General features: G+C 45.1%; 1 protein-coding gene across 1 annotated transcript in view; it reads right to left on the bottom strand.

Annotated features, from left to right (window-relative positions):
- The window catches only part of HMCN1 (hemicentin 1), a gene marked incomplete at its 5' end in the record, with an annotated part of 164,443 nt that overhangs the window by 32,964 nt on the left and 115,499 nt on the right, over positions 1-15,980 (bottom strand). Inside the window, 17 exons of the mRNA XM_031059162.1 lie at positions 153-437; positions 1,243-1,340; positions 1,512-1,695; positions 3,088-3,212; positions 3,776-3,935; positions 4,951-5,100; positions 5,321-5,452; positions 5,566-5,647; positions 5,883-6,085; positions 6,199-6,312; positions 6,502-6,663; positions 9,521-9,617; positions 10,044-10,231; positions 11,058-11,171; positions 12,763-12,966; positions 13,651-13,801; positions 15,379-15,524. Of these exons, the coding sequence (XP_030915022.1) occupies positions 153-437; positions 1,243-1,340; positions 1,512-1,695; positions 3,088-3,212; positions 3,776-3,935; positions 4,951-5,100; positions 5,321-5,452; positions 5,566-5,647; positions 5,883-6,085; positions 6,199-6,312; positions 6,502-6,663; positions 9,521-9,617; positions 10,044-10,231; positions 11,058-11,171; positions 12,763-12,966; positions 13,651-13,801; positions 15,379-15,524 (2,595 nt within the window). The remainder of the gene's footprint in view (positions 1-152; positions 438-1,242; positions 1,341-1,511; positions 1,696-3,087; positions 3,213-3,775; positions 3,936-4,950; positions 5,101-5,320; positions 5,453-5,565; positions 5,648-5,882; positions 6,086-6,198; positions 6,313-6,501; positions 6,664-9,520; positions 9,618-10,043; positions 10,232-11,057; positions 11,172-12,762; positions 12,967-13,650; positions 13,802-15,378; positions 15,525-15,980) is intronic.

Genomic DNA, 15,980 nt, shown 5'->3' with positions numbered 1-15,980 from the left:
GTGGAAGGTGTCCCTGCTCATGCCAGGGGGTGAAACTGGATGGGCTTTAAGGTCCTTCCCAACCCAAACCACTCTGGGATTCTGTGAGCCTACGGAAACACTCCTTATCCCTGGAGGTGTTTAAAGTGTCACGCTGACAGGTGAGCACTCACCCAGCACCTTCAGGACGAAATGCTTGCTGCTGTGCCCAGCGGCGTTGGAGGCCACGCAGGTGTATCTGCCCGTGTCTGCAGGCTCTGCCCCCAGCACCTGCAGCACCATCCCGCGCCTGCCGGAGCTCCCCCGGGCCCCCGGGGGCAGGGCCAGGGCCAGGCCATCCTTGAGCCACGACACGCTGGGGACAGGGGAGCCATCGCTCACACAGCCCAGCATGGCCGTGTCACCCCGCAGCACCAGCACCTCCTCCGTGCCCCCCGCGTTGTCCAGGCTGGGCGGCACTGCGGGGACACAGCTCAGTCACACACAGGAGAGAGGCACTGTGGGGACACAGCTCAGTCACACACGGGACAGAGCTCAGTCACACACGGGACAGGGACAGAGCTCAGTCACACACGGGACAGGGACAGAGCTCAGTCACACACGGGACAGGGACAGAGCTCAGTCACACACGGGACAGGGCACAGAACTCAGTCACACACGGGACAGGGACAGGGGACAGAGCTCAGTCACACACGGGACATGGGACAGAGCTCAGTCACACATGGGACATGGGACAGAGCTCAGTCACACATGGGACAGGGACAGAGCTCAGTCACACACAGCACAGGGACATGGGACAGAGCTCAGTCACACATGGGACCAGGGGACAGAGCTCAGTCACACACAGCACAGGGGCACTGCAAGGACAGAGCTCTGTAACACATAGCATGGGGTATTCTGTGCACAGAACAGCTGGAACAGCTGCCCTTCTGCACTTCCCCACTTACATAGCTGTGCTAAACTTTGCTAACAATTATGGGAGTTGGAACTAGATGAGCTTTAAGGTCCCTTCCAACCCAAACCACTCTGTGATTTTATGGTTATGGGTGACAATTCAAGTAAGGACTTTTCTAGGGCTAAAACACCTCTCATTTAAAAAAAAAAAAAACAATATTTTGAGAAGTTAGTATTTCCCCAGTGATCATCGCTAAGATGTACTTGTGGCTGTCTCCAATAAGGTGTTGGTGAGAAAGAAAACTAAAGAGTAGATTTAAGAAGTCAAGAAATAAGATTCTTTACATAAAACATTTCAGAGACACTCACCCAAAACTTGCAGGTTGTAATGTTTGTTGTGCACTCCAGCCCTGTTAGATGCTACACAAGTGTACACTCCAGTATCAGATATCTGCACTCGGGTAAGCCTAAGGAAAAAGCAATTAAAGCAAGCTGTAAACGGAATACATGGAACACATTACCTTTATTATGGGTGATTTGGACTAAATTTTACTCTTGCTTCCAAAAATACAGCAGAATTATGCTGATACTGCAAAACAGAACAGAAAGTCAGCCAGTTAAAAGAAAAGAAAACCAACCTGAGGATCTGCCCAGCTGAGAGGAGCTTGATCTGGGAGGAGACAGACAGAGGAAGGCCATTCTTCAGCCAGTGGAGCTGTGGTGGGGGGGTCCCAGCAGCAGCACATTCAATATTTAGGGAGGTGTCCAAAAGGGCAGTGACTTCCTCTGCTTCATCTTTACTATTGGCTATCGTTGGAGGAACTGCATTTTGTAGATGATGGAAAGGAATGTATTAAAACAGGCTCTTGAAACCATTTCATTCACCCTGCAGGAAATCCTGCCCCTAATGCCCCACTGGCAATTCACTAAGAGGATCCCATTTTTGGTAGAGTAAATCCTCAGACAATAATATTGAGCACTAAAAATCATCCATTTATATATTTCAAATCAGAGGCACTGCACAATGACAGTAGACTTCTCTTTGATTTGCCAGCCTGCAGCAAGCAAGACAGAGCTTAGGGCCTGAAGTTTCTGGGGAGAAAAGGGCAGTGCAGGAAGGGATGGGCTGAACCCAGGGCCAGAAGGGACCACTCAAACTCATGGCCTTCAATAAATCTTTAATACAGTGAAATCACAGAGGAGGAAAGTTAATTTATTGATGTCTGGATCCATCTGCTTATTTCGTTCTTAAATAGAGAAAGTTCAAAATGCCTAGGTAAAGTATTCTGGATGATGACACAAACTGCTGCTTTGGGGCTCTTTGGGGCTATAGGTTAGTTTGAAAGCCATGGCCTTGGGGAGGTTCACTACATAAAGAAGCCCAGCCAGGTGCAGCTCCAGGCACTGGCTCAGTTAGGATCCCATCACTCACTGTGACAGTGACACCAACAAGACTTTTAAGTTGGTTATTGCTTGAACTTCAGCCAATGCAAACTGAGCACAAACTCCCTGCTGTTGTGCGGAGCCATTCTGTGCCAAAAAGATGTGCTGTGATCATTCAGCACTGTTTTTTATGATACCAAAGGTTCTCTCTTATTGCTGTCCTCGTGCCTGTGCTCCCAGTGACTCTGTGTGACAGACACCTACCCTGCAGTGAAACCCTGCCTGGGCAGAACTCTCCTGTCCTCCCTCCACTTAATAACCACATTTTCCACAACTTAAAATAGCCACTCTCTATGCTGCTAAAGGATTACACTCACTAGCCACTGGATGTCAAACTGTGCAATTTCCTCCAACACTCCCTCATTTTTAAACTCTCGGGACCTTTAACTATCAGCTCCCTTCATACCACTCTGCTCACAGCTGATGTGCTTTGATTGGAATTGGGGAAGATAATACAACAAAACAGCAGGGTCACAGGAAATCAGCCCCAATATAATCTTCCCCACAAGAAATAAAAAATCACCACAAGCTGAATCCCTCTATTATGAAATCCACCCAAGAATTAATTCCTGTTTATCCCAAAACACATTTACCAGCAATTTCAACCCTTTTGTCATTGACAGAGCATCCTGTGTAATATCTACAGCAACTGGAAACATGTGCATGCAGGATTTCACTGCAGACAGGCATTCCTCTCTGGGCTCTCCCTTGGAGCACTCCCAGGAATGGGATTATGGAGCAGGCTTGGGTTTCACATCTGGCAGAACTCACCATACACATTCAGGTTGAAAATCCTGTCCTCCTCTCCTGCAGGGTTAGTAGCCACACAAGTGTATTTTCCTGTGTCTGAGGTGAGAGCTCTGGAGATGTTTAATGTGCTTCCATCTGGAGTCACTCTACAAGGACCATCACAAATCACAGGGAGTTTGTTTAGTGTTCCTCTGACCTAGCAAATAAACAATCTGGTCTGGACATTTCAGTAACTACCTCTATCCTCCTGGGAGCTTGATGAGAGAAGCATTGTGTTTTGCAAAATATTTCTGTTAGAGACAGGCTAAGAAGTTTTTCCTAGAGATGTCCAGTTTAATTTGGTTTTAAGATTCAACTCCAGCCAGGCTTTTGAAGGACCCATAATGATAAGCATTAAGTAAAATATTTCCATGCCTCAGATCTCTCCCCTCCAAAGGAACTAAATGACCTTAATAAACTTTCATGAAGCTGATAAACATTTATGGAATTTATTAACTGAGAAAGACATAAATATCATAAACTCATCTCTGTTAAGAAAATGAAATGTTTAAAAATCAAAGGACTAACAAATTATACTTGATTTATAGAAGCTAAGGAGGGAGATGATGCTCTTAACCTGGCTAAGCTCCAGTTCAGGCTCTCCTCATATTCCCCCCTTAGGGCCCTTAAAATTATAGAAGAGAATGCAGTGTCTGCTAGTTTTTCTTGCCTTATCCTCTGTAAATCATCACTGGCAACTGTTTTTCCATCCTTCAGCCACTGCACATCCGGGGTGGGCACTCCAGTGGCATTGCAGAGCAGCTGGACATTCTCTCCCAGGAGGACACTGACCTCACTCGGCATCTCAGAGCCAGCAATACTGGGAGGAACTGGAAATGCACCATGGAAGGATGAGATTCAGCAGCAAGAAATGTAACCTGAACTAGAAATAGCCCCTCTGCAGTAGCTCATGAGCACCAGCACTTAGTACAGCACCTGGGGCAGGTTCTCAGCAGCTGTGGCTGCCCCTGGACCCATGGAAGTGTCCAAGGCCAGGATGGATGGGGTTTGGATAGTGGAAGATGTCCCTGCCCATGGCAGGTCCCTTCTAGTCCAAAGCAGTCTGGGATTCTGTGACCAACACCATCATAGCCCTGTGAACAGCCACCCTAATTCCATCCTAATCAAAGCCATTTCCAGCCTGCACTCCCAAGGAAGAAGGATGAAAGTCCTGCTATCCATGAAGTCAAGACTGTCAGTCTCACTAATAAGTTCTGAGCATTTCAAGCTATTTCAGACACATTTGACCAAACTACCAGCTTGACATTCCATTCCTAAACTTGGGGAAAAACTGGCAGGCAGGGGTTCACCAGTGCAATTAGTGGGGATGAGTCATTAGGAACAGAGGAAAACACAACAGTCACAGGCTAAGGGTGATTCACAGCGAGGCAGGAGGCAATTCCATAACAAATAAGGGTTTGTCATTTGAGGTGGGGGTGGGGAAAGTATTCCTAAGGAAATTCTGGCAGTAGGTCTTCGCTAACTCCTGCCATGGCACAACAGGTACCACTGATCCTGAATCCATCTCTGTGTGCTGCTCCACAGCCAACCAAGGCAGCTCCAGTGCTCAGCAGGAGGAAGGATGTGACCAGCAGCAGACACAGACAAGCTGCAGAACTCTGTTCAAGTTCCACAGTCAGGGCTTAAGGATATTCTTTTCCATGCAAATTTTGGACTAGAAGTATTGAATTCTCCAACCACTCTCCCCTCTGGTTACAAAAGTAACAGTCCAAATTCTCCAGTTTTCTATGTGGTTATGTGATCTCAGTGTCCCTAGCACAGACAATGTCACATTTACCCAATGTTCAACCAGTTGTGCTCCCTGCATCCTCCCCCATTCCTTACCCTGGATGGAAAGCACATAGGTTTTCTGAGCTTTCCCCTCTGGATTGGAGGCAATACACGTGTAGGTGCCACTGTCCAGGAGCTGAGAGCGAGCGATCTGAAGCTTGCTTCCACCAGATAAAATATGAACTTCAAGAGAATCCAAGTTTTCTGAAATACATAAACAAGTCATCACTCCAAACCAGCTACAGGGAGCAAACATTTCTTTTGGGAGAAATTGTTCCATCAAAGTTTCAAAACAAAGATTCCAATCAGTTCTCATAAGAGTGTCTAGAGACAAATAAAGAAGAAACATAAACCAGACAGCAAACAGCAAAGTGGTGCCTCAGAGAGGGGAAGAAGAAGAGTGAAAAGCATGAGACAATGTTACCTATTGGTTTTCCATTCTTAAGCCACACTAACGTGGGTGGAGGAATTCCAGAGGCATCACACACAAAGGTGACAGGATTACTGATGGATTCACTGACCAGCTCTTGCTCAGGGCCCTCTATACTTGGAGGCACTGTGAATGGAATGGAAACAGTAAGAATGTTATGTAAACTGATTTGGAAGTGCCTAATCTGCTAAGTTTATGTTATTATAATAACTATTGTAGATGATGCAGAGGGTGCTTACCATAAACATTGAGATGGAAATTTTTATCATCTCGTCCCGCAATATTTATGGCTTTACACACATACTGTCCTGTGTCAGAAACCTGAAACAAAAACAAGTTTTAAAAGAAATCATTATGGATTCTTATTTTCATGCTACAGTTTAGAGACATTAACAACCTGTGCCTCTGCCAACTCAAAGTGCTTCTCATAGGATTAAAAGCCTCCAGGAAACACATGTCTCATGTACAGCAACTAAAATACACCACTAAAGACTGAAATAATTGCTTGGCAGAGGCAGAGCAGTGGCAGGTGCAGCCTCCCCCCAGCCTGGCCCACCTCTGCAGCCTTTATCCGCAGGGTCTGCCCGTCTGCCAGGACCTCCAGGGCAGCAGAGTCGGGGAGGAGGCGGCTGTTCTTGTACCAGGTGATGACGGGGGCTGGGATGGCATTGGACTCGCAGTCCAGGGTCACCGGGGTGCCCACGCGCACGGTCAGCGCGGTCACTGACGCTCCCCCCTGCGCCTTGATGCTCGGGGGCACTGGGGAAGGAGCCCACAGTCAGTTCTGCATTGAAACAACCCCGTAACGCAGATAAACCTCCCCACACTTCCCAAGCAACAAATACTATTTCAGAAAACAGTAAAACACAAACCAAGGACACTTAGGAAGCTCTTCTTCTGACTTTCCCCAGCTGGGTTCCTGGCAGTACAAGTGTATTCTCCACCATCTGACAGCCTGGCTCGGGGAATCTGCAGCGTCCGAGCACCTGGAGCGAGGAGAGAAGGCTGGAGGTTTGCTCTGTGGTGACTGTGCCAATCCCAAAGGCTGGTTTAGAACTGCAGGTGCAACAGGCTGAGCACAGGCACTGTGCCCCATGGAGAGTGGCCATGGGCCCTGGCAGGACAAACAGACAGAAGCTGAGCCCAAAGGCTGCAGAATAGCTGAGATTTCTCACCAGGCACAATAAAAGTGTTGGAATTTGAACTGATAGGCTTTCCATTCTTGAGCCAGATGAGATCAGGAGGTGGAAAGCCCGTGACCTCACAAGTCAGAGAGATGAAATTATTCACCACCACAGTCAGATTCTCAGGGTTAGTCCCAACAACACTTGGAGGAACTGTGGAGAGAAAAATACATTAATAACACCTATCACTGCATCAGCAAAGGATTTCTCACAAGATCATGATTTACTATATTAAAGCTGAATTGCTGCATTTTGCCCAAGGGCTAGGTTGCAAAAATCTTTCACATCCTATGAATGGATCCACTGCTCTTTGGATGCATCTGGAAATGAGACTGAAACAATCTAATGGTCTTTCCTGCTCCTGTACTTCACAGCAATGTCAATTATTCCATTTGCAGTCCTTCTGTGCTGGAGGCTTGGGGGAGCTAGTGAACCTACACAAGATCCTGACAATGCACTGTCAATTTTCTAACACTGCTCGTGGACATTTGCTGTGTGAGGCAGGACAGAGCAAATTCCCATTGTCAGGATGTGTAGGATGACTATCACTTCTTCCTGATTCCTTGCTGCTCCTGTTCTCTCTGGAACACTCCGTTTTCCACCTACAGAGACCCCAAACTTATTCCTCCCAACACAGTTCAGAGTGGTTCTGTCAACCAGACAAACCTGTTGCTCAGCAGTGAGCTAAGCACTGGAAAATCCTGGCATGCAGCATTGCTCCAAGGGGTGCATTCCTTAAGCTTACAAGTCCCAGAATTTTTAAATCAAGAATAGTTTGACATGTGACCTTTCTACAAGAATGATTTAGAATGAAAGAACTGTAAATCTCTTCCTTTTAATAACCCCCAAGCTCTAGTTGCCATGTTTTGCAGTGGGGATATATAAAACACTTAAGAGGAAGGCAAAAGCATGTTCTTGGCTTTATTGGGTGGAAAAATCATTCCAAAGAACACATGGAATCCTCCTCTTCAAAGACAGAAACACAGAAGTATTTTGGCCCATCTTCCCCTGAAATGCTCCAGCTGTTTGCTGCCACTTGAGTGACACAAACCAGTCATTAAGGCAACTTTACGGCTCCTCTGGGCACTGCACAAACAAGAGCAGTCCATGTAAATGGGGAATTCAGTCTGTATTCTTCAGCTTGGAATAACTGAAGAATATTTCCCTGATAAAGAGGATAAAATGGTTCACTAGAGCAAGTGGAGAATTCTGCTCTGACGACATTTGATAGTTATTTATATTTATTTACTTTTACAGTTCATCTTCCACAGATGTGATTATTGGCAGTGGGTAATTTAATGTACAGGGCCAAATCTCAGCTGTCTTTAATGAAACTTGCTTAAATTGTGTCAGTGGTTGATTTCAATTTCTGCAGCAAAAAGCACCCACAAATGTGCCACAGGTAATCTGCATATGCAAATGTATCTGTATGTGCATAAAGACACAGTCAGGGGCTCCAATACAGCACTCAGCATGAAAATTACCTATTATTTCCCTACCATTTTAAATCTGGGTGCTTATTTCCTATGTTTTAAAAAGTGTTATATGAGTTTTATTACTCACCTTGGAGATCATCTTTAGTATTTGATTTAAATTTATGAGAGCAGTTCTATTAGAAACCTATAAAAATGCTGGGAAACAGCCTTTTTTGTGACATTGACAAAACACAGATCCTGCTGCTTACTGATAATGCATTTTCCTTAGTGCTTCACCCTGTGTGGTCTTTTCCTGAACAGCTACACTCTAATTTTTCAAATTAAACTGCATTAAGAAAAATAGACCTAAGTTAGTAATACTGTTGAGTTAGAATTGAAACTTCATGCAAATATTTCTTTTAAGAGAATGGTATTTAGCCATAGTCACTAAAACCAGATGTTTTTAAGACAGAAGTTTAAATTTAAACACAAATGCCAGGAAAAGTGAAATATTTTTATTTAAATGCAAAACTCACACATCAGGAAATCTGGGCAGACTCCACTGTCTGACCAGAAAATAATTTCTCAGAGAACAACTCTAGGGCAAATTCTTCCCACGACAACACTATTTTTGGCTAAGTGCATTACTTAATAGCAAAAAGTGCTATAAATCTGTGCCATGTAGTAGGTAAATTTGCTGCATGTGTGACAGAGGAAAAAATGCAAATATTCTGGGTGCAGTAAGCTGACTCCTCACTTTCCTGAGATGCTGGTACTATCTTTAGGTGGGAGAAAAGACAGCCCTTGTTTTCTATGACATAAAGCAGAAAAAAATGTAGCTGCCAGCATTCCTTGTCAGGTTGAAATATGGAATGGTGCAGAAAAATTAGGGGGAATTATACTTCTTTTCTCTTCAGGATGGAAAGCTGAAAGTGGGCAGAAATAGAAGGGAAAGTCTGGGTTTTCTCTGAAATGTTAATTAGAGATGTCTTCATTTTCTGAAGTTATCAGGAGAGGGAAGGAGAGGTAGTGGAGACTGCTTCACGAAAAATGTCTTGGTTCTATTTGTCTTCGACTTCTGATGCCTAAAGCCAACATTTACTTTAACCCTATTGTAACTCCACAAGAAAACCAAAAACAGAGAACAGAAAGGAAACTCAAAGGGCACATTTCTAAAAACCAAGCTTTTACAAGCTATGTACCTTTGTTTGATGCTTTCTATCACTCATTTCTTTGAAAAAATGCATTTTCTGAATATATCAAAACAGGCTATCATCTAACCTACTTATAATTCATGATTCCAGGGCTCAGCAACCCCAACTGGGTGAAGGCAGCCACCACACAAGGCTCCCTCAATTACAATTCCCACCTTTCTGGAACACATATGAGGAGCCAAAACCAGGTGGTATCAAAAGCTGTATGTTGTCAAGATATTTTAAACTGATATTTGTGTTCTGGCCTGTCAGCATCTCCATCACACCCAGTAGGGCTCACATGAATGAAGCTGAGGGGGTCTGAGCAGTCTGGTAAAAATAACACACCCAAGCTGAACCAGCATTTGACAGAAGACAGAAGTAATGGGTGACAGTACTTACTGTGAACATTGAGGTTAAAATACTTCTTGGCACTTCCAGCTATGTTTTCTGCAATGCAGACATACCTGCCAGTATCTGTTATCTGGGAATTCAAAATCTAAGGCAAAAAAAGACAAAATATGGCTTTGGAGCTAATATACAGACAATTCACTGCCAAAGAAGCAAGTGGAGAGGATTAAGCCCAGCTCTCTGCTTTCATAGTTTTATTCAATTTCATTCATAATAGGAAGGAAGTTCTTCAGAATACACCATTTTCACTATTTCCTCAATAAAAAGTCAATAATATTTAAAAGTAAGTTATTTCAATTGATGTGGTTCATAGTATGATCCCAGAAATGGTTGGGTCTGAGGAATTACATGGGAGTGAGAAGCAGCAGGTGAGGAACAGGAACAAAGGACAAAAACTCCTAAGATGCTATTTGTAGCAACTTGTAGGCGAAAGAAAATACTTCCTACTCAGCAAAACCAGACAGTTTTTTGTTGCCAAAACCAAGTTTTTCCACTACGAAAAAGATGACACTACCTGTAACCTCCTTCCATTGGACAGAAATGTGTGTTTGTCATCCTCTGCCAGGAGCTGGCCATCCTTCTGCCAGGTGATCCTTGGGGAAGGGCTCCCAGTGGGAATGCAGTCCATGGCTGCCTCCTTGCTCACCAGCACAGTCACCTCCTCAGGCAGGTCCCCATCAGCCCCACTGATGGATGGGGGAGCTGCAGGGAGCAAAAGTGAAGAGAACACTCACTCAGCACCTCTCAGGTGGTTGTGAGATTAGACTGAGTTTTCAGGAGGAAAGAGAGAAACCTCCAGTGAGTCCAGTGACAGATAAAGCCATCCCATGAGTAGTTCATCTGGAACAATTCAGCCTAACTACAAGGACTGCAGCAGAACTACACTTATTCACATCGCACAGAGAAACGAAGAGGTGAAAACCCATCTTCCAGTTATTCCAATGTGTTCTTTGCCATCAAAATAAAAGATGATTTCCAAGGCAGGACTCCATTGTAGCAATAAATCAGTATTTTCAATGGTATAACACCACCATAAAGGCATAGAAATGTTTCCCAAGGCTAAAGCACTGACACAGCAACAGACACAAAAGGTCATCCAAATGGTTGTGCAGGTATTCATTTATCTAAATCCTCAGTTCCCTTCAGGCTTTGGAAGTTCTGCAGGAATTGTAGAAAATGATGGCCAAAATAAAGAAAGAGAGAAAAGTCTTGGTCACAATTCTCAATGGGAGACTTTAGAGAGAACAAGAGACACCAATACAAAACCTGGATTTTTACCTATACTTTTCTTTCTGGTGAATGGTGAAAACTGTAACACAACTGAGTTCCTATAAAAATTACCCACACACATGGAACTAAAAACATCAATGCTCTGTTCACACAAATCTGAACAGCTCCAGCACCCTAAATACATTAATGTCATCGCTTACAAATAAGCATTAGAAACACTATGGACTCCTGGATGGTAATGGTTGGTTATTTTGCACAGAACCCTTTTTTTGGCACTCGGAGGGGAAGGGGAGCTCACAGAGCACTCGGACATCGTAGTGGATGGAGTCCTGCCCCGCCTCGTTGACCGCCACACACGCGTATCTGCCGGCGTCGGCCGCGCGGGCCCGCGCGATCTGCAGCACCCGACCTCCTGCAAACAAAAGGCCAAGGCAGCATCAAGCACTCTCCATCATCTCCACACTACATCCCACCAGAGACCTGAGCAAGCAAATTTATGAATGGTCAGCATTTGGTCTGAATTATAAGTAGCTGAAGGTTTTTATTTCCTGGCTACTTTTTCTCCGGGTGGATAGTTGGAGTGCAGCCACGCTCATACTGAAATGTTAGAAAAGAGCAATTAATTCCACATAATGGAAGATCATGCTGCAGCAGTACATAGCCAGGCGTTACTCTTCCACCAAAAATAGAAATATTTCTCAGTAAGATGGCACAGAACTAATAGGCAAAAGGAAATATAAGCCCATAATATTCTGTTCCAAACTGAACAGATTCACTTCTGAGGCTTAGAGGTACTTTTCACTCTATTCTTCAAAAAAGCATAGCCATATACATACCTTCAGAAGGAGAGGAGATCTTAGGAATACACTTTGGGAGTATTTGTCATTGCTTTGTCAAGAGATTAACAAGATGGACAAGCAGATGTTCCCCTTTTACCACACCCTTCCTTAAACACTGCATCCGAAACCATCTCTGCATAGCAACACTCATGACTGCAGGCAGCTCTTTTCCTGCCCCACAAGCTTAAGTAGGGGATTATGGCCATTTTTCTGCTGTAAACATGCTTTCCATGCCTCACCCCTCGGTTAAGAGGCTTTTCTACTCCAATTATCTTTTTGTCAAAGCAAATTTAATAAGGAAATAAATCAGGAACACATCAGAGAGAAGGTAGCATTGCTGCATTTCATCTTGCAACACACTGGAGTGTCCAAGGCCAGTTTGGATGGGGCTTGGAGCAACCTGGGACTGTGGAAGGTGTCCCTGCCCATGGCAGAAGGTGGAATAATTTGGGCCTTGAGATTCCTTCAAACCAAACTGTTCTGCAATTCCATGATTCAGTGTGAGAGTTCAATGGTGACATTCACACCATTTTAGGGACTACTTCTTAAATTATAGAAAACAACTGAAGGCCAAGGACTGGAGATAAACATTTCCAGCTAATGAAGTCTGAAAAGAACATTAAAGAAGCATTTTGAAGGGGAGAAGTGTGTCATCATTACACAAATACCAGCACTAAGGCCACTTCTTAATCATAGAATCATAGAATGGTTTGTATTGGAAGGGACCTTAGAGATCATCCAATGCAGTCCCCTGCCATGGGCAGGGACACCTTCCACTGTCCCAGGTTGCTCCAACCCATGTCCAGCCTGGCCTTGGACACTTTCAGGGATCCAGGGGCAGCCACAGCTTCTCTGGGCACCCTGTGCAAGGGCCTGCCCACCCTCACAGGGAAGAACTTCTTCCCAATATCCCACCTAAACCCATTCTCTTTTAATTTGAGTCCATATCCCCTTGTCCTGTCCCTCCACCCCTTGTGAACAGCCTGTCTCCATCTTTCCTCTCAGCCCCTTCAGGCACTGGAGGCCACACTGAGGTCAGCCTGAAGCTTCTTTTCTCCAGGTGAACAAACCCCAGCTCTCCCAGCCTTTCCTCACAGGAGAGGGGGGGATCCCTCCCTTTGATCACCTCAGTGCAGGGCCAGAGAGTGCCAGCTGAACACCCACCTGGCAGGATGAGCACTCTGTCACTGGAGCTCAGGGGATGCCCATCCTTAAACCATGTGAGCACAGGAGGAGGAACAGCGTTGGTCTCACAGTACAGTGAGAGGGGGTTGTTGACAATCACATCTTTACTTTCTCCACCTCTTTCTGCATCCACCATGTTCCCAGCTTCCCATTCCCTGTAAGACTTTTGGAAGCTAGGAGGAACTACAACAAAGAAGAGGAATAATGTTAGCATTTTGCAGCAGAAGCAGCTCATTTTGAAGTCAAAAAATAAGAAGGTATTGTAATGTTCAATAGCAGCAATAAAAATTAAGTGTCTTAAATAAACCCCTCCCCCACATTAAGTTACCCAGGAAAACTCTAGTTCTTCTAGAAGACACAATTGAGCAATTTACTAAGTATTTTTTGAAGAGTAATAAATAACAGTGTAAGATGACCTGGTAACAAACACAGAGGGTATTCATCAACAAAAATACTTAAACAATGTGGTATCTGGTTTCACTCAAGCTCTCATTTTGTCTAGATTTTCAGAAATTATTCATTACTGTTTCCTTGTATTTACACACAGTAGGCCAATAGGATGCTTATGTCTGGGGCCTCTAAATACTACTTGAAACAGAAAAGTGAAGTATGTCTTAGTTCAAAACAAATTAAAATTTTTCATGGCGTTTAGAGGAAGATCAGAGTTCCTACGTCCTTGCACTGATTTCACAAACACAACAAAAAAGAATAATCAAATACTACATGTCAGCAAATTAGCAAAATATCCCTAAAAACACAAAAGCATTGGGTTTGACCATACAAGGGTAAAGGACCTAAAATTATTAATTCTAGCATCCCAGAACACCAAAAAAGCAGGCTACCAGGAGAGTTTTATTACCCTTTTACCTTGTATATTTACATCAAACTCCAGCTCATCCTCCCCAGCAATGTTGGAGGCTAGACAAGTGTAGCGCCCCGTGTCTGACACCTGGGCCTCCTTGATGTGCAGGATGCGGCCACTGCCCTGGATCAGGATGTGCTCATCTGCCTGCAGTGGCTGCAATATCAATTCAAATGAAAATTAATACTCAGCAAAGAACACACCAGAAATAGCCACATTTGTAACAGTGATATAGAGTAAACTCAATCAAGCTCCAAGTTCCTGGAGACAATTTTCTGTTCCTGGTTGTCAGAAACTCTGCATCTTCATCCTTCCAATCATGGTGGCTGGTCTCCTCAAGGATGTGATTTTCCATCACTCATAGCCCCAGGATGCTGCTGAGAGGAGCAATGCCATCCCCATCAGGCTCTTGTGGCATTGGATCCAATCAGGCTGATCCAACCCCTGAACTCACTGGCCAAGCTTCCGATACCTGGAAAATTCCCAGCTTTCTGTGAGGTGAACAAATGGATCTAACCCATCCTACAGATCTGCTGTCAGCAAGGACATGGTCTGAACATAGACTAGACAAAGCAGCAGCACAGAGAGACACAGGATGAGATATTCCTGTGCCCAAATGTGGCTCACAGGTGACAGCAGAGGCTGCAGTGACACAGCCTGTGTGTCCAGAATACATTACATGTGCTCATCTACATCAGCAGCCTGGTCTAGTGGGAGGTGTCTCTGCCCATGGCAGGGGTGGAACTGGATGGGCTTTGAGGTCCCTTCCAATCCAAACCCTGCCATGAGCTCATGCTTCCATGATTATGGAGTCAGAACTGAACTCCTGGCCTGCAGGGGACAATTCATTCAGTCCATGGACAGGACTGAGAGCCTTTCACCCAGGGCAGCTTAAGGAACAGCAGCTGCTGTACCAATGGCAGTGAAGAGTGCAGTCACTGCCTTTGGGGACCTCTTAACTCCCCAAATTGAGTTTTTCTTTGGCAATACAGCCAGGACTCCCAGGGATCCCAGAACAGCAGGGGACACCTGAAACAGTCAGTGGGTGATCATCCACATTATTCCCACATGCTCATTAAACCCAGGAAAAGCTGGTCCACAATGAGTGCCCTACCAAGAACAGCTCAAGCAAAAGATTATACTCTCCTTTCTTACAGAAGAGCAGCACAGCTCCTTTTTTATTCACCCCCTGTGCTGTATTTCAGTGTGTCCCCATGGCCCTGCCCTTCCCAGCTCCCCAGACAGATTCATGGAGCGCTGTGTGTGGCAGGACTTGTGCCTCACCCCACCCCGGAGCAGCCAGATGCTCTTGTGGCTTTGTGAGCTCTGCCAGGACCAAGGGGGAGGCTCTGCAACTTCTGCAAGGGCAGCACTTGAGAGAACCATCTGTAAATAACGGGGCCTTTGGGGGTTTTACACAACAGCCACAGCCCTGTGGTCACACCATGGGATGTTCCTGCCAAGAAGGGCACTCCCTCTCCCAGCACAGGCCAGTGCCAGGCCTGGAAACTCCAGCCCCGGTGTCCCAGGCACTGCCAGGCACCCAGCAAAAGCCAGGATGTTGATTTGCAGAGGTCTGGGTGCCAGCAAACACCCCAAACTGCTGGGCAGTGCTTCTGCCAGCAGCAGGGAGTGAGTGAGAGTGACTTCTCTCCCTGTTTCCAGGGACAGGGAACACACAGCTGTCCCTGTCCCATATCTCCTCAGAGGAAGGAATTGAGTTTGTAACTGGCCTGTCCATCCTTGTACCAGCTGATGGCAGCAGCAGGGATGGCATGAGCTTCACACTCCAGGGTCAGGCTGTGGTTCACTTTGATCTTCACCTCCTTGGGGGACAGCCCTGTCCCTGAGACATCCCCTTTGGCAATGGTGGGTGGAACTGCACACAGACAAAGGCAGAGAGGGGACAGACTGTCATGGCTTACTGGCTGCTGCAGCATTTCAACATTAACTAAGATGATAACCTCCTGGAAAGCAAGCATTCCCCCAATAAACTGCCTCTTGCCCACAGCCAAATGCCCAATTATTACCTTTATAAATTTATATATATATATGTATGTATGTATATTCAGCTATTTTTAGTACAGTTATTATGTACAAAAATATAAAAAATTGTGTTCAACACCTTTAAACATGCAGGTTTTTAAGCATGCCTACAGCCCTACCTAACTACAGCACTTCATTATTACATGCCTGGCTTCAATTCTATAAAGTTCAGGGTATTGTAGTCATTAAAGAGCATTTTAATGGAAACTAATATTCCCAGAAACATATGTTTGATCACAAGTCCACACTCAGGGTAATTAGTCAAAACTCAACATTTCCACTGAAATCC

This window comes from Geospiza fortis, unplaced genomic scaffold (assembly GCF_000277835.1).
Source record: "Geospiza fortis unplaced genomic scaffold, GeoFor_1.0 scaffold229, whole genome shotgun sequence".
Taxonomy (NCBI): domain Eukaryota; kingdom Metazoa; phylum Chordata; class Aves; order Passeriformes; family Thraupidae; genus Geospiza; species Geospiza fortis.
The sequence above is the reverse complement of the archived record's forward strand: the minus strand, read 5'-3'. Positions and strand labels throughout refer to the sequence as shown.